The 22,525-nt window shown below is 40.7% G+C and overlaps 1 protein-coding gene across 1 annotated transcript in view; it reads right to left on the bottom strand.

The window, feature by feature from the left end:
• Nucleotides 1-22,525, bottom strand: part of LOC126481538 (leucine-rich repeat-containing protein 49-like) — a 148,524-nt gene that overhangs the window by 100,942 nt on the left and 25,057 nt on the right. The window contains exons 3-4 of the mRNA XM_050105352.1: nt 18,063-18,272; nt 4,803-5,081 (exon numbers count right to left, since the gene is read on the bottom strand). Of these exons, the coding sequence (XP_049961309.1) occupies nt 4,803-5,081; nt 18,063-18,272 (489 nt within the window). The remainder of the gene's footprint in view (nt 1-4,802; nt 5,082-18,062; nt 18,273-22,525) is intronic.

The raw sequence follows: 22,525 nt of genomic DNA, 5'->3' as shown, positions 1-22,525 counted from the left end.
ACTTCCACTATATTCTTATGTCTAGCATTACTCTGGATGAAGTATTCAGTTTTTCTCCACTTTGTAAGGCTATCCCTGCCACTAAAAACTTCACATTTCCACTTTCACCCAAATCTCTACTGTCATCTTCAGTAACAGACAGGATATTTTGTTCAGAATCACTGTCATCCTCACTTTCTTGTATTACTTCTACCAACTTGTCTGAGTCACCACTGCCACTGTTGCACAGTTTGATATTTCTTCTGGCATCATTTCCCTGAATAAGTAACAAACTAATCAGTTAATTCAAATTACTGGTCCAGTGCAAATAACTGTGCACAGTTGCATGTAAATATGAAATATATATTTATAATAAAGGGAAACATTCCACGTAGGAAAAATATATCTAAAAACAAAGACTTACCAAATGAAAGTGCTGGCAGGTCGACAGACACACAAACAAACACAAACATACACACAAAATTCAAGCTTTTGCAATGAGGCAACAGTTTGTTGCGAAAGCTTGAATTTTGTGTGTATGTTTGTGTTTGTGTATCTGTCGACCTGCCAGCACTTTCATTTGGTAAGTCACATCATCTTTGAAATATATATTTACTTACACGACCAGGCACATGGAGCATGTAATACACCAGTAGTGTTCTGCTGACCAATTCTGGGAAACACAGGCACACAAAAAGTGACACAGTAAAAATAACTACAACAATTGGTAGCCAAGACAACAATAGAGGAATAGCTAGCATGCCAGTAACCTCTGACAAACAGTAGTGTTGCCATTAGCAAAAACTAAACATATCATACTAAGCACCCCAGCATGCTTACTTGATGGCTAGTCACTCCTTCTACAATTTATCAGAATGTCTGGACTCAAGAATGTAAATTCCATATAACGGTATTATTTATATTAGACATATCTTGATTTTGCCTGTATACAAGATGTCCCAGGAGGAATGACCAATATTCAAGGGATATGACAGGAACAATCATTCAAATCAAAAAAGTGTAGAACACATTTGCTCTAAAATGCATACCTGAAGGGCTATTAGCAGTTCTTCACCTTTGATACTGTGGAAAAAAAAAATCTCTTGTATGCAAGCTCTTTGCTTTCCATGTTTTGAGAGATGGTAGAATGGGCCAAAACAAGAGAAAAATGTCCCGCAAGTATGGGTTGTAAAGTGCATACCTCAAGAACCATGAGCAATTGTTCATGCTTCGATACTGTGAAACAGATCTCTTGTACTGAAAAAAAGTGCTCATAGATCTTAAGATATACATTTTAGAGCCCATGTTTACTAGACAATTTTGCCTTGTTTGGTCCACACTACCTCCTCCCAAAATATGGAAATCAAAGGGTCTACAGTAGAAGAGACCTGTTTCACAGTATCAAAGGTGGTGAATTACTCATAAGTCTTAAGGTATACATTTTAAAGCCCATGTTTAACAGATTTTTTTTGTTTTGAATGATGGTTCTTGTCATATGCATGAACACTGACCATTCCTCCTGGGACACCTTGTATGGATGGCTAATAGTGTTTTACATAAAGTTACTCATATGCTTTTTTTGCAGTATGAGTAATATTGGAGGAGAAGCAATGGAATTTTTCAAAGTAGCTGTTTTTCTTCTAACTTACAGCAGGGGTTGGACAATAGAAATGTGTGCTTGAACATAAAAGCAGATGCTAGCCAATCCTGCAGGTAGCGCTGTCATATATGACTGTGAATGGCATCTGTGCAATGCCCTCAATACATTGCAAGTGTCAGTCATTGTCAGAGCAGTGTTGTGTGTAGTTGCAAGTGCTTTTTTCAGAGCTAAGTGATTTCAAACATGAGAAAATTCTTAGTGCTCATAGAGTGGGTGTCTCCATAACAAAGGTAACAAAATTGTTGGTGCTCATATGGTGGGTGCTTCCATAACCAAGGCAGCCAAAGTAGTCAAAGTGTTTCAAGAGGCACCATATTGAAGATTTATACTGCATACAGGGAAAGTGGAAAAACATCATCCATTAAGTCACAATGTGGACAAAAGTGTGTGTTGAGTGATCATGACATATGATCATTGAAGAGGCTGTGGTGCCCGCCACATTTCACACTTGGGATGTAAACTTGGCCAGAAAAAGTGTGAAATGAGACTCATCCGACCAACTTACTTTTTTCCATTGCTCCATAGTTGACGTTTTATGCCTTTGGCACCATGTTTTCCTGTTATGGACATCCCTGATGAGGGTTTTGGAATCCCAGTTCACCCTGCTATTCCTTGCTTATGGAGCTCTCTTCATGTTGTTTTGGTGCTGACAGGGTTCAGCAGTGTGACATCCAGTTCTGCAGTGTCTTTTGCGTCAGTAATGGTTTGGGCAGCAATATTACGATATTCCATTGGCCCCATGGGTATTCTGCAAGGATGCATTATGGCCGAGGATTACATGAACATTCTGGCTGATTAGGTCCATCTCATCATAAAATGTTTGTTCCTCAGTGGTGGTGTTGTGTTCCATGACAAAAGAGCACTTCTTCATACAGCTCACACCTTCTAGGGCTGATTTTGTGAGCATGAGGATGAACTGTCACATCTCCTCTGACAACCACAATCATCAAATCTCAGTATTATAGAGCTTTTGTGGTGTACTTTGGTGCAAAGGTGCATGGTCACTATCCGCCTCCATCATCATTACCTGAACTTACAACTATTTTGGAAGATAAATGGTATTAGATTCCCGTGAAAGCCACAAAGGACCTGTATTTATCCATTCTGAGAAAGCTGGAAACTGTTTTGAATGCCAAACGGTTTCCTACACAGTGTTAAGCATGGCAGTGTGTTATGTTTTTAGTGCCTCCATATTTTCATTCACCTCCTGTATATAAAGTAATCTAGATATAATTACCATAATCATCATTTTGAGTAATTAGCACGAGACATAACTTGTTGTTAGTATATTTACAGAAGTAGCCCAAAGAGGTTGATTACACCTGTTAATGTGTAACTTGAATCATTACACATTCCTGAAGGCTTTTCTTCATGATGAAATTTGTGGAATATGATGTGTGAATGAATAATTAATCACACCATTCATATTCTTGCAACACTGTAACGAAGTTTCATAAAATTTTGAGGAACAGGGAAATTTTGATATAGGAAGCTTAAAATAATATTAGATTGTCCTGAGTGGAAATTAAGTAATGGAATAAATAAATATGTCTTCAGTTGTGCCCTGAATTGATAAACACCTTCCCAAACTCTGGCCCATCTATTGCAAAGTAGTATTCTGTACACTCCTAATCTACAATATATAAATATTTATGCTTACTTTGAACACCTTGTCACCTGGTCATATTCCTTAAGATGACCCATTTGTAAATCCTCCCCTATATGTGTATCCAGAACATCCTATTCTAGGTCTGTCACAGGCATATAATGCATTATCAGGGTCAGGTCCACCTTCAAAACAAATCATGTCATACACCAATTCTACAGCAACTTTTGCACAGCCTTTTGCATGGTCATGGCCACCTGGCCATTTGGATAAGAGCATAGTTGACCACCAAGTTGCAGAACATGCCATTAAGTACAACATACTTAACTTCAGTGACTGTTTAACATCCTGTACCATCTCAATCCCCCATTCCCAACACTTCTCTGAATTGCATAAATAGAAATCATCCTTACAATACAGCTTTCAGTTCTGCAATCCTCTTGGACCTCAATCTCCATTACCTCTAACACCATATATAGCTCCACCATTGTCAATTGCTACTCACTTAACTCTAATTTGCACTCGCACTGTGACAGTTCTCTCCACAGTTTCCCTTCTCCTTTGTTGTCCACTCCATCTAGCCATCTCCTTCACTTCATTGTATGTTCCAAGGTGAGTTCCCTGATGCCACACTTCTGTCCCATTACCTTGCAACTTCTCCCTTCCTGTCATCACCCCAGATATCCCACCACATTCGACAACCTAACCCCTTTCCTTCTCTTATCCTTGCTCCAGCAGTCAAAGGCCTTCATCTCAATCTGGTCTGCAGCATCATGACAATGAAGCAGGCCAGGGCAAGGTAGCTGTGCAAGGGTACATGTGTTAGATGTTAACTACAAGGAAGGGCGGTGTTTGAAATTTCTGCTGCATGTTGAATCATTACCTTTATCATTTCCATATCTATATAAAGTTGCTTTAGTAAAAAATGTAATTTAAAACAGTAAAATGTTTCATATTAACACAAAACCAGTAATACAGATTGAAATATTTAGGATATAGAATAATTATTATCATAAGATGTAACAAAGAAGTAAAAACAAGGATGTCACTGGTTAATAAGTATTTCAACAAGAATAAAAACAAAAGCAAAAACAAAAAAATAGGTGGACCATCACACACAAAGTTAATGACAAGTTTTATCAAGTTTCCCATATCAAGAATAGTCATACAAGATGCTACAGTAAGTGCAATATGAAGATGTAAAGAGCAGCATAGGTTGGACTACAGGACAAAAACAGATTACATAAGAGCAGATTCATTAAAATGAGTGTTAATTAAAGATCATGTAAAGCAGCCAATACTAGTTTATGGATAACATTAATACAAGTGCACTTACATAAAGATGTGAGTGCTCTTAAAAACATAACAACATCCTCCACAATACAAAAATTTAGCATATTACCAGTCAGGTCAAGTCTGCAAAAGCTATGACCACTCTTAAATTAAAGTCAATTTAAATACTATACATTTAAAATAATAATTTTCAAAATATATAAAAAAAGCAACAGCACCATTCCTACAACATTCATAATGTTTTATTAACATTTATATACTCACTGCTGAAGATCATTATTACTGAGGAAAAGTTTTCTCAAGTGTATTGTTTCACCAAATCCTAAGAGGCGCTTCAATCTATTTCTCCGAAGATTTAGTTCTTGCAGAGAACTCAGTCCATTTAAATCTGTTGCACCTATCACTCTAATCTGATTTCCAGCGAGATTTAACACTTTTAACTCATTCAGTGATGACAGTCCTCCAACTTGGTATATCTGATTTCCATGTAGATCCAACACTTCCAGTTTAACAAGGTTATTTAAACCTTCTATCCTTCGTATCCTGGAAATTGATGCAGATGTGCAGTTGTAATAAGTCTCACAATTACTAGCAAGTGATATTTACATCTACAAATCACAGTTTCCAATGAAGGATGATTTTTCTATTGTCTCATATATTATGGCTTCATTCCATTCCATTAACTTATTCACGGATGGAACACAAAAGGGGTGACTGCTTATGTAGCTATGCTGTTGTTATTCAAATGTTATTTGCATAATGACTACAGAAGATGTTTGGGCAATTTGTGTGGGCGTACAAAATATTGCTAGGGCCCAAGTTGCAAATTTACTCCTGAGAATGTCTAAGAAGGTTTTTGCAACATAACAGGAAGATTTCTCCAAGTGTCTACTTGTTTATGGTTTTTGCAGAAAAACGAAAACACGTTTCAGAAATTTGTTGATTCCAAGAGAGAAAAACAGGCTGTTTACCTTCTAGAATTGGAGTTCCCAATGCTGTGGATAGCAATGTGTACAGTGAATCATTTGTTACATTTTAAGTGTGCAGTGTAAATTCTTTGCCCTCCCGCAGAATCACAAACAAATAAGAGATATACATGCTCCTTGCAGTATCACAAATATGCCAGAAAGGGATTTTCACTCTCCGGTGGAGTGTGCACTGATATGAAACTTCCTGGCAGATCAAAACTGTCTGCCGGACCGAGACACGAAATCAGGACCTTTGCCTTTCGCGGGTAAGTGCTCTACCAACTGTGCCACCCAAGCACAACTCACAGCCCATCCTCACAGCTTTACTTCTGCCAGTACCTTGTCTCCTACTTTCCAAACTTCACAGACGCTCTCCTTCAGGTTTGCAGGAAAGTCAGACCTGTAATTACTTGCATGCTACATATTCTTCCTGAAGAATAATGCCTGAAAGTGGATTTGGCAAAGTCAAAATGGAATTCAAAATGAAATTGACAATTTTTAGGCCTAATAAAATAAATGAATTGTACAGTACATGATGGTCCTAAACCACTGTAGAATTTCAAGTGAACATAGACTGGTACTCTACACCCACATGTACATCTAAGAACAGAGATGTAGGCAAGATCAAAAATCAGTTGCGTTGGAGGTGTAACTAAAAACAACTAAAAACTGTAGAAGCACTTTAAGAAGCCGTTGAATGTTTGTATAGTTCAAGAGACGATTAAGAAACACAAGGCACTTAATAATGCATGACTTTCTAGATATCTGTGGCACTATCTTTCAGTGATCTCATGTCACTTTTCCAAATCAAATTTGTACTTTATGTGAAAAGGAAGTAATATAAATATGCTTTTAAAATGCATCCTGTAACTGACAAAAGATAGAATCACAGGTTTCTGAGAAAATCATATTAACACACATCATTTGAGTTAACCTACTTGATACTGGACTTGCAATCTCTCAAAATGCATAGTGAAATAACAACTGTTATTTAGTATTCCAGTGGCTACCCATGACCATCTATGGCTTAACCTAAAATGTTTTCATTCGTACCAAGGACTATTGCTGACATATTGCATTCCTCATCTATATGAAACATGGAATTTGCTGTGTGGGATGGCTTGTGTACCTCAGTAATACATATATCCACACCATAGGTGCAATCACATAGAAGCAGCATCCATGGGAAGACCAGATTAACAAATGGTTCCTGAAGAGGGACAGCATCCTATTCAGTAGTTGCAGGGGCAGCAGTGTGGCGATTAATGTGGCCTTGCAACATTAATCAATATGGCCTCACTACATTGGTATGGTGAAAATTTGAAAGCAACAACAAACTTAAGCCCTTAAATTTTCCAAGGAGAAGCAGCTTTGCTGCATGCTTTCATAATGATGGCATCATCTTGGGTGAAATATTCCAAAGTCAAAATAGTCCCCCTTTTTGATCTCCAGGTGGGGATTACTCAAAAGAATGTTCACATCAGGAAAAACAGAATTTTTGTTCTATTGCTCAGAACATGGTGTGTTGGATCCCTAAATGAAGCAGGTAAATTGCAGGATTTAAAAAGAAAACTGTATAGGCTGATGTCAGACACTGTGGAAGTTAATAAAATATGCTGCTCAAAAAAACAGTCATTCTGTACAGAACAGTACAGGGTCATCAACATAAAATGAAGTAGGGGTAATGCATGAATATGCCTAATAATGAATAAGAAAAATAGGAATGATGATCAGAAACTGTGAACAGGATAGTGAAAGCATTATCATAGGATCTCCTTAGGCACAACAGACACAAAAGTGAGATCCAGCACAGCTGCACAAAGTTAATATGCCTACTAGCTCCAAAAGTTTGAAAGGATGTTTGAGAGATAAAAGAATTATTCAAGTAATTAAGAGAGATGAGAATTTATTTGTAATAAGAGACCGGAACCTGATAGTAGGAAAAGGGAAAACAGTAGGAGAACAAAGACCGGGGGAAAGGAATGAAAAAGGACACCACCTGGTAAAATTTGCAAAGAGCACAGTTTAATGATTGGTAACACATGGTTTAGAGGCCATGAAGGAAGATTGCACATGTGGAAAAAGCCTGAAGATACCAGAAGATTTCAGATAGACATTTCAAAATTAGATTTTAAACTGGAGAACATTTCTGGGGGTGGGTGTGGAACATACCCACAATCAGGCGCGGCTCGTAATTAAAGGCTCTGAGGCGGAGCTGCCCCAAAATATATGTTAAAGTAAATTTCGCAAGAACATATTACAAAATTTAAATTATCAGGAAGAATTTCGCACATTTCCCATTCCGATTAAAATAACGACGGTCAACGTTTTTGGAACTTCTTGTATCGATAGATGTTTTCGGAACGGTTAGTAGCGTTTAGGCTGCACCTTGGAACGTCCGTAAGCTGCATGTAGTAGCGGTTTGGGGGCGTGGCTTCTACATAGTACCGCTCTTTATGGGCGACCCGAAGGCTCAGAGCTTGCAGCCTAAGGGTGTCATACCAACCACCACACGTTTTTCACGTTCCACTATCTATGTAATAAAGGAATGCAGAGTGGCCGAAACTTCGCTATCCAATCTCTGTCTCTGCACATCCCTACTACGCTTCGATGCGTCATTAATCGACGTTTAGTATTATTGTTTTGATAATGTTTTACATTGTTGTTTTGTTTCTACCATTGGCTATTTTATCCACATTTAGAATAAGTTTGCAAATATCCCGCCAGAGTGCACTAGACTACCGTAACTACAGGCTCTCTAACCGTAACAACAGTACTGCCATCTAGCGAGAGTTTCATAACTGATTAGAGGACAAAGCGCGCGAAATTTGTCCCGTGACTTTACTTTCCTTGCTTGCTGATGCTGACTGCTTTTGTTGATATCGTGTGATATTAGCAAGTTTCTTTTTCGGAGTGTATTTTGCAAGATTTTAGTGAGTTTTACTTGCTTGTGAAACCAGCGCAATATGAATTCAGTGTGCAATTCAATAGGTAAAAACTTGGAACACGGCCATAGGATGCAAGTGAAAGAACTTTGTGCACCCAGACCCGATCTAACGATCAATCAAGAACAGAAACAGTGCAAATCTAGGCAAGGATACAACCGCAGTTTTAATAGAGCAATGTACGATGCAGCCGAGTGGTTGTGTGGTTGTGAAGTGAAAAATGCATTTTTCTGTTTCACCTGTCTTCGTACAAATAGTACTGACAGTGCCTGGACTGAAACTGGTATCACTGACTTAAAGAATTTTCACGCAAAGGTGAAAAAACATAATTCCAGCGAAAAACATTTAACTTCAAGCTTTGGAGGTAAACTACAATAAACGCCTTAAATTTAGAACTGAAAACACCAAAAATATTAAGCAGCCGCAAAGTTAACATTCATCGCATTAAAGATCTCTCCGAAACGCGTCTTTTCATATGATTTGCTGCAAAGTGTCAGAAAATGTAATGATGACGTAGAAAAACACTAACCAAAGATTTTAACTCGAAGTTAGCCTCTAATGATATTTAATAAATACCTGATTATAGAAGACACAGTACGTAAAATTATGGGTAGAGAGTGATCTGCCCACCCCCCCTTCCCCTGAATTCTTAGTTGTTTATGTCAGACTAATCTGTAACGTAACCAGAGGTCTATATTGGCTCCGATTGATAAATGCCGCAGCCTTCCCCAGTATAGAAACCACGAGCCGCGCCTGCCCACAATCATACATTTAGTACCTGCAGAAGGCATGACAACACCGCTACTCAACCCAATCCACGTGGTACTTAAGCCAATGGTGACTCAGTAACAACTGGGCAACAGAACTCCATGAATGGGACTAACTCTCTCAGCAAACTGAACTACCACTAGCAGAGCACCTGTACCCACAGAGGTACACACATGACAGTAACTCAGCAAGGGGTTGGCATTGACAGATAATGACAGAGCACATGACAACTCTCAGAATGTGTGCTAGACTAGGTCCATGGCTGTCTAACTCTGCAGGCACACTGGCCCACTATGCTTACTGCTGCTTGCAAATAAACACTGACATCAGCAGGTCTGCTTATTTGAGGCGCCGCATAGCAGATTCCTGATCTACTCCATTTTTCTATCCATGCCAGTTAATCTGCCTCCATCGGGATATGCACTACATGGCATGCTAAATCCCTCCACCCTGAAAACAACACATAGGGCTAAAAATGGCCAGGCTTGGGTCGCAACCTATGGTACAGAACCAGAGCATGTGCTTGAGAACCCAGCAGTGTACTGGCCACCAGAGAAGGCAAAAATAATGCTCCCAGCTCCATTGGAAGGGTGGAAGGACATGGAAGCTGCAGCAACAACCAGTCAGCTGGTGGTAGTAGGGATGGGGCTATCTCCATTGGCAAAGGGAGGTAGGATAGGTGGGTGGGATCAAAATCCTTAGTCTCCTCCATGGCAGGCAGAGACATGAGCCACACTGGGGCCTGAGGCTGCAGGCAAAGGGGAGGAAGGTGAAGGACACAGAGGGGTTGACAACATTGAGGAATGCTGCTGCAAGTAGGAGCCTGCTCCAAGAACAAGATTGTAATCAACCCTGCTGCTCAGCCATCTGGAAGGCCGCAGCAGTGACACTCCAACAGAGCATGGGCACAACTGATTGACATGATGAGTTTGCTGCTCCCAATTAATATCCACCAGAGAAACTACCGACCTATGTGCTGCACAGTCGAAGAACTGAGCCTAAACAGCAGCCACAGGAGGAAAAAACAGCAGGCCACAGCAGTCTGTGGCACGCAACTCAGTGTGTAACAAATCGAACAGACCCTGTGGCTGGCACCCATGCAAACGTGGAGAGACCCTGTGGCTGGCACCCATGCAAATGTGATGCTGGACAGAACCCACTAATTGACATCACCTGTACATAGCCATAAAATTTGACAATGCATCATCGCAGGAAGAGGCAAACATGGACTTCTTCATCTGGATCTTGAATGTATGCACAAAGTCCTTAACCTAAGGTTTAGAAGCAGGATGAAATGGGGTGGCAGCGATACACAGAATACCATTGTGGATGCAGAAGTCGTTAAACTCCTGAAACATAAATTGCCCACAATTATTGGACACAAGAATCCTAGAGGATCCTTCATTGGAAAAAATAACTGGCAACATGCCAACAGTGGCAGTTGACAATATGGGCAACACCTCGGCTATATACAGGAAATTCGACATTGCCTCAACCATCTGTAACCTCATGCTGCACAAAAATGGGCCTGCAAAATTCATGTGCACCCTGTCAGAAGGGTGCTCCAGGGCTGTCAAAGTAGAGAACTGGCACAATGGAGCAGTCTCATTCTGAGCACAAGTCTCACAAGCCCATACGAGATGCTCAATGTCACAACTGATCACCAGACAGCAGACATAACAATGTGCCAACGCCTTCATCTGAGTCGTACTCAAGTGTGGCATATGCAGCAACTGGAAAATGTAAGGATGTAATGCCAGAGAGATAACCACTCAACAACACTGCTCCTCTTTGGCAAGCATGAGGATCTCCTGGGCAATGTCAAGTGGAGCACAGAGGAGAAAAAATGTATGCCACACTTGGTCTGCACATGACAGGACATGCTCTGGCCAACCCATCTGAATTGCTGAAATGGTTTTATGGAAAAGCAGGCCAACAGCCATGGTGGTCATGACCTTTTGTGCTGTCAACAGAAAATCCTACAGGGTTTGCTGCAAGGCATCATCCAGCATGAACATGGGAACCTCTTGCTAGTCGAACGCCAGATCAGGCCCCCTGGGAGCCTCTTGCTAGTCGAACGCCAGATCAGGCCCCACCGATAGCCACAAAAGTACATCAGCATTGGTATGTTGCACAGTGGACTGGCAATGAATGTCTTAAGAATAGTTAATGACACCACTGAAAATAGTAGGCAGTCCTGTCTGACAGCTTGGAACAAGGTCAAAATAAGGAAACCAACGGCTGGTTCAGAGGACGATAGCATGATATGAAATCTTGCTCATAGAAGAATGGAGCTCCATCAGGTCTCTCCGGTAGGTTGACAATGACCTTGATGTGCTCATTAGTGGGGATGAGACCATGTTTACTAAGCAAATGACCCAAAAAATGCACCTTCAGGGGGAAAAAAAACTGTACTTTTCCAGCCTGTAATGAAGTCCATTCTGCAAGAGGCATTGGAGAACAGACTGAAGGTTCTGTATATGCTCCTCCCAAGTAGGGTCTGTGACCCAGATGTCATCAAGGTAACTGTCACAACAAGGAATGTTCTGAATCAACTGCTTCAAATATCATTAGTAAATTCCTGGCACAGATGATATTCCAAAATGCATGCAATTAAACTGGTAAAGTCCAAAGGGGGTGTTGAGAACCAGGAAAGTGCAAGAAACTGTGTCCGATGACAACTGCAGGTAAGCATCACACAAGTCAAAGTGCAAAAAATACTGGCCTCCTGACAACTTCACCAACACTCTACATGTCGTAGAATGGTATACAAATCTGCCACACATTACGCAATGACCGTCTGTTTAAAATTGCTGCAAAGGTGCATGGTGCTGTTGGGCTTCTGAATTATCACCAAAGGAGTGGCCCACTGACTCAATGAAATAAGAAAAATGATAACCTGATCCTACTGTGCTGCAACAGCTTTTATCTTGTTGCACATGGTGTAGGAAATGGGAGAGGGGTGACAAAATTTCAGGACTACCAATGGCTTAAGAGAAAGATGTGTCCCAAAAATTTCTTTTCGGCCTAATGTATTGTCAAACAGTGGGCTATAGGACTGCAGTCAGAAGTCCAAATCAGGGAAAGGAATGTACTGAAACATTAAATGCACAATATGAAAGGCATAAACATAAAAGACAAGTCAAAAGATATTTTGCACCAGTGGTAAATTTACCACTAACATTGTAAGTTGCCATTCCAAATTCTTGCTATATGTGGAGACAGAGAATTTCCCTCATAACAAATGACCTGATGGAGTGACTGTTGAAACTCCAAGCACCCCAAGCTCCTGTACATGTCCGAATTAATAAGTCTGACTGATGCTCTCATGTCAATTGGAAATTCAACCAACTGCCCATCCATAATCAATGTCACCAAAACAGTATATTGTGGTGACATGCATGGTATTTCAGAAGCAGCCCCAGAGTCCAGTGAAAACACTGGTTCAACCAATGACTGATTCATGGCTCACTGACTGTCACAAACAGTTGTCAATTGACCTACCCACTGGCATGCCCCACATATAGTCTCCATGTGCAGGCAGTTGTGGTGAACATGCAACAAATGACAGTTGGGCAGGACAGCTGGCTCATCTAACGACCAGAAGGGGACCCATGTCAAGAACAAGAAAAACGCAGCTAATGGGTATTAAAACACTGCGAGTGGCATGAACGCATTGAGCTTGCCATGAGTGAGGATGCACCGTGCCTTGATGCCGCTGCAAGGAATTGTTAATGGTGGCATCACAAAGTGACTTGGCAGGAGGCAAGACCACCTGGGGTATCTTGTGCAGCACCAAGGGCTGTTTACCAAGCACAACCAAGTGAGTCACCTGCCAATCATCAGAAAGGACAACATTTGCTGCTGCTTAAATTCATATGATTCCACAATTTGGGTGGTGGCTAAAAAAGAGTCAGAGGAGGCCAATGCCCTAGTCGGACCCTCACAATCAGGAGATAATCTAACAATTACTCCCTGTATTAGCGAGTCTGCTTAAGAGGTAGCACATTTGAGGCACTGAGAATGACACTTGAGTGAGAGGCCTTGTAAATCTGCAATCCAGGCCACATACAGTTCGCCAAGGCTCTTGTGGTGCTGGTTAATTGCAACTGCTCTGCTACCATGTGGGTTAGACGGCTGAAATACTGCATAAGCAACTGACAAAGCTCATCAAAGGAATGCTTCTTGGATTCAATGGAGGGCTTCAAATTTTCAATAACTTCACATAAACCCCTCACTCCCGGACGACAGCAATGTGGCCCTGTCAACTGGATTGACAAGAGGCCTTATCTGACAGCGCAGCAAGAACCAGTGCAGATAACTCTCCCAGCTTCCCACAGACTCATCAAAACCAAGAAATGGCATTGGGAACAGAGAAGAAAACTGCACCATGGACATAAATGTGAGTATAATCTTCTGCTCCTAATCAATGCAGAGGCAGCTGGCAACAGAGGTCTTGCCCACTGCCAGCTAGCTCAAGAAAATTGTCTGAGCAAACATATTCTGCCTGACATGAGTCTAATGGAGAACTGGCAAGATACTTATTTCTCATACAACTGAAGAGATGTGAGAAATAGACATTAGTGTCAATAGCATTGAGAAACAGCTGAAATCATTAAAATTGAACAAAGCCCCAGAGCTCAATGGAGTTCCTATCAGATTCTATACTCAATTTGCTGCTGAGATAGCTCCTCAGTTAACTATAATCAGTCATAAATCCCTGGAACAATAAACTGTACCAAGTAGATGGAAGAAAGCACATGTAACACCTGTCTACAAGAAGAGTCGCAGAAGTGATCTCCATGAAACTGCTATCCAGTGTCCTTGGCATCCATTTGGTATAGACTATCAGAACATATTCTGAGCTCAAAGATAATATGGTATCTCAAACAACCTTCTCCATGCCAACCAGCATGGATTTCAAAAATATGGGTCATGCGAAACCCAGCTCCCACTTTTCTCACATGATATTGTGAAAATTATGAATCGAGGCAGTCAAGTAGATGCAGCATTTCTTGATTTCTGAAAAGCATTTGACTCAGTACCACAACTACACTTATCATCAAAAGTATGATGATACTGGGTATCAGATGAAACATGTGATTGAACTGATTATTTGTTCTTAGAGAGAACATAGGCTGTTATCTTGGATGGAGAGTCATCAACAGAAGTAGACATAACATCGTGTGTACTGAAATGAAGTGTGTTGGCTTCCTTGCTGTTCATGTTGTATATTAATGATCTTGCAGACAATATTAATAGTAACTTCAGACTTTTTGCAGATGATGTAGTTATCTACAAAAGATTTACAGTCTGAACAAAAAGATTTCAAAGTGGTGCAAATATTGGAAACTTGCTTTACATGTTCAGAAATGTAAATCTGTCCACTTCACAAAAAAAAGTATACTATGACATCAATGATCCACAGTCATACAAATATCTGTGTGTAACACTTCATAGGGACATGAAATGGAATGACCATATAGGGTCAGTCAGAACCCCATGAACCATGGGCCTTGCCGTTGGTGGGGAGGCTTGCGTGCCTCAGCGATACAGATGGCCATACCGTAGGTGCAAACACAACAGAGGGGTATCTGTTGAGAGGCCAGACAAACATGTGGTTCCTGAAGAGGGGCAGCAGCCTTTTCAGTAGTTGCAGGGGCAACAGTCTGGATGATTGACTGATCTGGCCTTGTAACACTAAGCTAAATGGCCTTGCTGTGCTGGTACTGCGAACGGCTGAAATCAAGGGCAAACTACAGCCATAATTTTTGCTGAGGGCATGCAACTTTGCTGTATGGTTAAATGATGATGGCATCCTCTTGGGTAAAATATTCCGGAGGTAAAATAGTCCCCTATTCGGATCTCCGGGCGGGGACTACTCAAGAGGACGTCATTATCAGGAGAAAGAAAACTGGCGTTCTGTGGGTTGGAGCATGGAATGTCAGATCCCTTAATCGGGCAGATAGGTTAGAAAATTTAAAAAGGGAAATGGATAGGTTAAAGTTAGATATAGTGGGAATTAGTGAAGTTCGGTGGCAGGAGGAACAAGACTTTTGATCAGGTGAATACAGGGTTATAAATATAAAATCAAATAGGGGTAATGAAGGAGTAGGTTTAATAATGAATAAAAAAATAGGAGTGTGGGTAATCTACTACAAACAGCATAGTGAATGCATTATTGTGGCCAAGATAGACATGAAGCCCATGCCTACTACAGTAGTACAAGTTTATATGCCAACTAGCTCTGCTGATGATGAAGAAATTGATGAAATGTATGATGAGATAAAAGAAATTATTCAGGTAGTGAAGGGAGATGAAAATGTAATAGTCATGGGTGACTGGAATTCGAGAGTAGGAAATGGGACAGAAGGAAACATAGTAGGTGAATATGGACTGGGGGTAAGAAATGAAAGAGGAAGCCGTCTGGTACAATTTTGCACAGAGCATAACTTAATCATAGTTAACACTTGGTTCAAGACTCATAAGAGAAGTTTGTATACATGGAAGAATCCTGGAGATACTAATAGGTATCAGATAGATTATATAATGGTAAGACAGAGATTTAGGAACCAGGTTTTAAACTGTAAGACATTTCCAGGGGCAGATGTGGACTCTGACCACAATCTATTGGTTATGAACCATAGAATAAAACTGAAGAAACTGCAAAAAGATGGGAATTTAAGGAGATGGGACCTGGATAAACTGACTAAAGCAGAGGTTGTACAGAGTTTCAGGGAGAGCATAAGGGAACAATTGACAGTAGTGGGGGAAAGAAATACAGTAGAAGAAGAATGGGTAGCTCTAAGGGATGAAGTAGCGAAGGCAGAAGAGGATCAAGTAGGTAAAAAGACGAGGGCTAGTAGAAATCCTTGGGTAACAGGGTTTAATAAGTCACATCTGCAAAATACTAACGTGAATTGTTTACAGATGAAAGGAAAAACTGGTAGAAGCTGACCTTGGGGAAGATCAGTTTGGATTCCGTAGAAATGATGGAACATGTGAAGCAATACTGACCTTATGACTTATCTTAGAAAATAGATTAAGGAAAGGCAAACCTATGTTTCTAGCATTTGTAGACTTAGAGAAAGCTTTTGACAATATTGACTGGAATACTCTCTTTCAAATTCTAAAGGTGGCAGGGGTAAAATACAGGGAGCAAAAGGCTATTTACAATTTGTACAGAAACCAGATGGGAGTTATAAGAGTCGAGGGCCATGAAAGGGAAGCAGTGGTTGAGAAGGGAGTGAGACAGGGTTGTAGCCTCTCCCCAATGTTATTCAATCTGTATATTGAGCAAGCAGTAAAGGAAACAAAAGAAAAATTTGGAGTAGGTATTAAAATCCACGGAGAAGAAATAAAAACTTTGAGGTTTGTCGATGACATTGTAATTCTGTGAGAGACAGCAAAGGACTTGGAAGAGCTGTTGAACGGAATGGACAGTGTCTTGAAAGGAGGATATAAGATGAACATCAACAAATGCAAAACAAGGATAATGGAATGTAGTCGAATTAAGTGAGGTGATGCTGAGGGAATTAGATTAGGAAATGAGACATTTAAAGCAGTAAAGGAGTTTTGCTATTTTGGGAGCAAAATAACTGATGATGGTCGAAGTAGAGAGGATATAAAATGTAGACTGGCAATGGCAAGGAAAGTGTTTCTGAAGAAGAGAAATTTGCTAACATCAAGTATAGATTTAAGTATCAGGAAGTTGTTTCTGAAAGTATTGTATGGAGTGTAGCCGTGTATAGAAGTGAAACATGGACGATAAATAGTTTGGACAAGAAGAGAATAGAAGCTTATGAAATGTGGCGTTACAGAAGAATGCTGAAGATTAGATGGGTAGATCACATAACTAATGAGGAGTTATTGAATAGAATTGGGGGAAGAAGAGTTTGTGGCACAAGTTGACAAGAAGAAGGGACCGGTTGGTAGGATATGTTCTGAGGCATCAAGGGATCACAAATTTAGCATGGAGGGTAAAAATGATAGAGGGAGACCAACAGATGGACACACTAAGCAGATTCAGAAGGATGTAGGTTGCAGTAAGTACTGGGAGATGAAGAAGCTTGCACAGGGTAGAGTAGCATGGAGAGCTGCATCAAACCAGTCTCAGGACTGAAGACCACAACAACAACAACAACAACAGGTGGAAAACAGGTGGCAGACTTTGGTTTATTGGTAAATACTGGGGAAATTCAATGAGTCTACAAAGGAGATTGCTTACAAATCATTCATGTGACCCTTCTAGAACACTGCTCAAGTGTGTGAGATCCATACCAAACAGGACTAATAGGGAATACTGAATGTATATAGGGAAGGGCACCACAGGTTTGTCTGATCCATCAGAGAGTGTCAAGAGATGTAGAAGAAGCTGAAATGGCAAACTCTTGGAGATAGACATAAACTATCCCAAGAAAGCCTACTTATGAAGTTTCAAAAACCTGCTTTAATTGATATTCTAGGAATATACAACAATAACTGATGTATCATTCACACAGGGATCATGAGGACAAGATTAAATTAATTACAGAATGCACTCAGGCCTTTAAACAGTCTTTCTTCCTGCATTCCATACATGAATGGGAAGAAATCCTAATAACTGGTACAACTGGATGTATGCTCTACCATGCACTTCACAGTGGTTTGCAGAGTATAGCTGTTGTTTGAATGGTCTTTTCCTGTTACTGTATTAGCACAATATAGCTGTAGTTCAGGTTGTGCTAGACTGTGTCAGAATTTATTGTTGTACCAAGATGAGGCCTAATCCCAAAACTATTTTGACCACTGCATAATAAAGAGCAGCTATCTATATTAACAGAATAATTCAGTTTTATACACACCTATTTTTTCCCATCAAGAGCACTCTTAAATTCTCAAGGCTCTCGAGTCCTGAAATCTTTTCTAGTTGATTGTCATACATATCAAGAAAAACAAGCTTAGAGAGACCAGAGTCTGTTAAACTGTCTACCCTTGAAATAAGATTATGCTGTAGAGAAAGTAAACGAAGTTTTGGCTCCTCAGAAAGTTGGGGAAATTTTGTCAAACCTCTCCTGTAAAAAGAAAACAAAATTTGATGATTATCTCATAATTTACACAAATATCATATAAGTCCAACAAGATTCCATAAAGCAATTTCATCATCAACCTTGAATTCCTGAAGTTAGGATAAAATATATCTCCCTATGCAGAATTTCATTAATATCAACCCTTCTGAAGTTTATATTTATTTATTTATTATACCTGTTCAATCATAGGCATTACAGTATACTAGATGATATTGGACTTGGCTTAATTCTAGTTATCATGTTTATTTGCACATATATTGAAGTTCACCTATTCACTTACCAAACAGAAGTAGTAGAACAGCTGATATTCTCTAATAGTTTTATCAGATTCGTTTGTACTTCATATACATTTTAAATCACCTGGCAACTTGTGAAAAATCATTATTCCTATATAGTATCTATGTTTTCAAACAAACTTCTATTAGCTGGTACTGAATGTAAGTTTCCTTTTTATCTTGTGTTGTGATTGTGTACATCACAGTTTTTCTCACACTGCTATCATTGCCAGTACAGGCTTTTAATCATACATTAGTTTGTCCATAATATACATGCATTCTGATGGCAGTGCTTCTAGTGCTGTAAATAATAGTTTACAACACTGTATAGTTTGACTCCCTGTAATAGCCACAATGGCTCTCTTTTTGATTCTAAGAAACATCGCCTGTGCTTCTGGGAAATTTCCCCATAATATTAGTCCATATTCTTGATGTGCATTAAAATATATGTAGGCAGCAGTCATTAAGGAATATTCTTTTATATAGCTTTTTATAACAGCCTGTGGGACTATTCATATTGTAATTGATGTATTTAATATGTCTGATCCATTCTAGGTTATTTTCTATCCATATAAGAAGACACTTCATTTATTGTGGGGTGACAGCTGATGGCGATATCAGGGTAATGAAAGATGATATTTTGACAGCTATGGAACTGATTGTTATTGTTTTCATGCAGTGTGGCTTCAATTACTGTGACTTCAGTTACTGTGACAGTCTTTTTGTTGCTCCTTTCTTTGACTCAGCATCTCCACTATATAGTGAGTGGCAACTTTCCTTTTTATAATATTGTTACATTCCATCCTGGATTTTCCATTGCTTAATTTTTTCTATTTTTACTAATAACGTTGTGCCATTGGCAAACAAAATAATGTTATGTGAATCAACAGGCAAATCTAGATCACCGAGATAAATCAGGAAAAGAAGAGGTCCCATTACTGATTCTTAAAGTATTCAAGCTTGCCTAGAGGAGTTAAATGGTTTATCGTGTCAAATCTTTGGTTAAGTCTAAAAATTGATTTTTTATTTATTTAATCAACTGCTTTTGAAACAGTGGTTAAGCACTCACAGATAGCCATCTCAATTCATTTGTAGCTTCAGAAACCACACTGGGAATTAAATGTTCAATTTAAGTTTATGAATTTTGAATTTTATTAACTTGTACATATTGGTGGTGGACAGTGAAGTGCTGCAGGTTAGATGGTGGGCAGCTGAGAGGTGGGGAGGCGGGGGGCGAAGTAGTGGAAAAGGAGAGAAAGAAAGAGACTGGGTGTGAATGTGGAGTGACGGCTGTATAGTGATGGAATGGGAACAGGGAAGGGGCTGGATGGATGAGGACAGTGACTAATGAAGGTTGAGGCCAGGAGGCTTATAGGAACATAGGAATGCATTGAGGGGAAAGTTTCCACCTGTGCAATTCAGAAAAGCTGGTGTTGGTGGAAGGCTGCTTCACAGCCTGTGCCATACATATCCTTCCCACCAACACCAGCTTTTCTGAATTGTATATGTGGGCACTTTCCCTGGAATACATCCCACATTCCAGTAACCCTCCTGGCCTCAACCTTCGTTAGTCACTGTACTCACCCATCCAGCCCCTTCCCTGTTCCCATTCCACCACTACACAACCGTCATTCCACCATCACACCCAGCTCTCCCCTCCCTGCCATCTAACCTGCAGCACTTCACTGCCTGCCACCTCCCACCATACTATCCCTTCCCCTCCTTGCCCCAGCCTCCTCCTTACCCCCACCCAGTCGCCACTCCCATCATGCACTGATGCTGCTGCTTGCAGTGTGATTTCAGTTGCCTGAGAGTGCAGCTGTGTGTGCGAGTTGCGTTTGCGCGCGAGGGCGCACGCGCGTGCGCGCCTGTGTGTGTGTGTGTGTGTGTGTGTGTGTGTGTGTGTGTGTGTGTGTTTTGTCTATTGTTGATGAAGGCCAATGGCCGAAAACTTTAGTTGTGAGTCTTTTTGTTGTGCCTATCTGCAACTCAGTATCTCCGCTATATGGTGAGTAGCAACTTTTCCTTTTCGTAATATTGTTACATTCCATCCTAGATTTTCCATTGTTTTATTAGATAATATTCTCCTATATTTGATAGGCCATTCAGTTACAAGGTGTCTTACAGTTTAAAATGGTACACAAACCATGGTACAACTGAGCATTTATTACATAAACAGTACTCTGTGAAAGATTATTACACACTTGATACCATGTCAGGGGTTAAAAACATATCAATTTTTGGTTTATGGATCTGCTACTAAACAAACTCAACCACCACTGGCACACCTACTGACTCAATTAGTCAAAACAAAACTATGAAGTAAATAGACATACTTCTTTAATGTAATGTAAGAAATTCAGCTTTAATGAGAGGTGTCACAGGTTTATCAACAATGTAGGAAAAGACACACACACACACACACACACACACACACACACACACACACACACACACACACACATGGCCACTAACTCCAGCATCTCAGGCCGGAATGCAACATCACGTGGGATGCAAGCAGCAATCTTCCGGAGGGGGAGGGGGAGGGGAAGGAATAGTACTGCATAGGTGAGGAGAGAGACAAATGGTGTCTGGTGGAGTGTGTAGGGACTAAGCTGCCAAGAGGCACATCGTCAGGAGGTTTGAAGGGCAGGGATGTTGGGAAAAATTGTGAAAAAAAGGAGAGGAGCTCAGAAAGATGGGTGGATGCATTGGCAGAGGGCTGCAAATAAACAGTGTGGGACATGAAAATGAGGAGGAGATGGTACGATAGAGGGGGTGGAAACTGTAGGGTTGAGGGTGTGGGGACAGTATGTTATTGTAGGTTGAGGCTAGCATAATTACAGGAGCAGAGAATGTGTTGTAAGGATAGCTCCCATCTGCGCAATTCAGAATAGCTGGTGGTGTAGGGGAGGATCCAGATGGCTCAGGTAGTGAAGCAGCAATTGAAATCAAGTGCGTTATCTTCAGATGCATGTCGTGCCACAGGGTGGTCTACTTCCTATTCCAGCCCTGTCACAGGTTTATTCAACCCCATCAGGGACTGGGCCACCCGTGAAAGCAGCCATGTCATTTACCAGTTCTCCTGCAATCATTGCACAGATTTTCACATTGGTATGATTACCAACCAACTGTTTACCAGGACCACCCTGTGGCACAACATGCAGCTGAAGATAACACACTTGATTTCAATGGCTGCTTCACTACCTGAGCCATGTGGATCCTTGCCTCCACCACCAGCTTTTCTGTATTGCACAGATGGGAGCTATCCTTGCAACACATTCTCTGCTCCTGTAATTATGACGGTCTCAACCTACAGCGACATAACTGTCCCCATACCCTCCACCCAACAGTTTCCAGCCCCTCTATCCTATCATCTCCTCCCCATTCTCATCTCCCATCCTGTTTATCTGCAGCCCTCTGCCAATTCATCTGCCCATCTTTCCCCACTCCTCACCTTTTTTCCCTGCCTGCCTGCCCCACAACCTACTGACGCAGCACCTTCTGGTCGTCTAGTGCCTGCACACTCCACCAGATGGCATTCGTCTCTCTCCCCACCCATACACTACTATTCCTCCCCCTTCTGCTTCCCCACCTCCTCCAGATTAGCGCTTGCATCCCATGTGACACATTCCGTCCCAAGATGCTAGAGTTGGCAGTCGCACTCGCGCGCGCGTGTCTGTGCATGTGTGTGTGTGTGTGTGTGTGTTTTACTGACAAAGGCTGTGGCTGAAAAATTTATGTGAGTGTCTTTTAATTGTGCCTGCCTGCAACTTGACAAGTCTTCTTGATGGTAAATAGCAAGTGGTCTTTTCCTACATCGTTGATAGGCCTACCTGGAGTTTCCAATGTTTGAGGTGTCACAGGTTTAGTTGATAAAATTTATCAGATTCAAAATGTAGAAATGTAATGGGTAATCTTTCATAAATGTTTAGATCTGAATAAAGCAACAAAAAAGCTGAA

This window comes from Schistocerca serialis, chromosome 5, assembly GCF_023864345.2.
Source record: "Schistocerca serialis cubense isolate TAMUIC-IGC-003099 chromosome 5, iqSchSeri2.2, whole genome shotgun sequence".
NCBI lineage: Eukaryota > Metazoa > Arthropoda > Insecta > Orthoptera > Acrididae > Schistocerca > Schistocerca serialis.
Note: the sequence above shows the minus strand (reverse complement) of the source record. Positions and strands in the feature narration are given on the sequence as shown.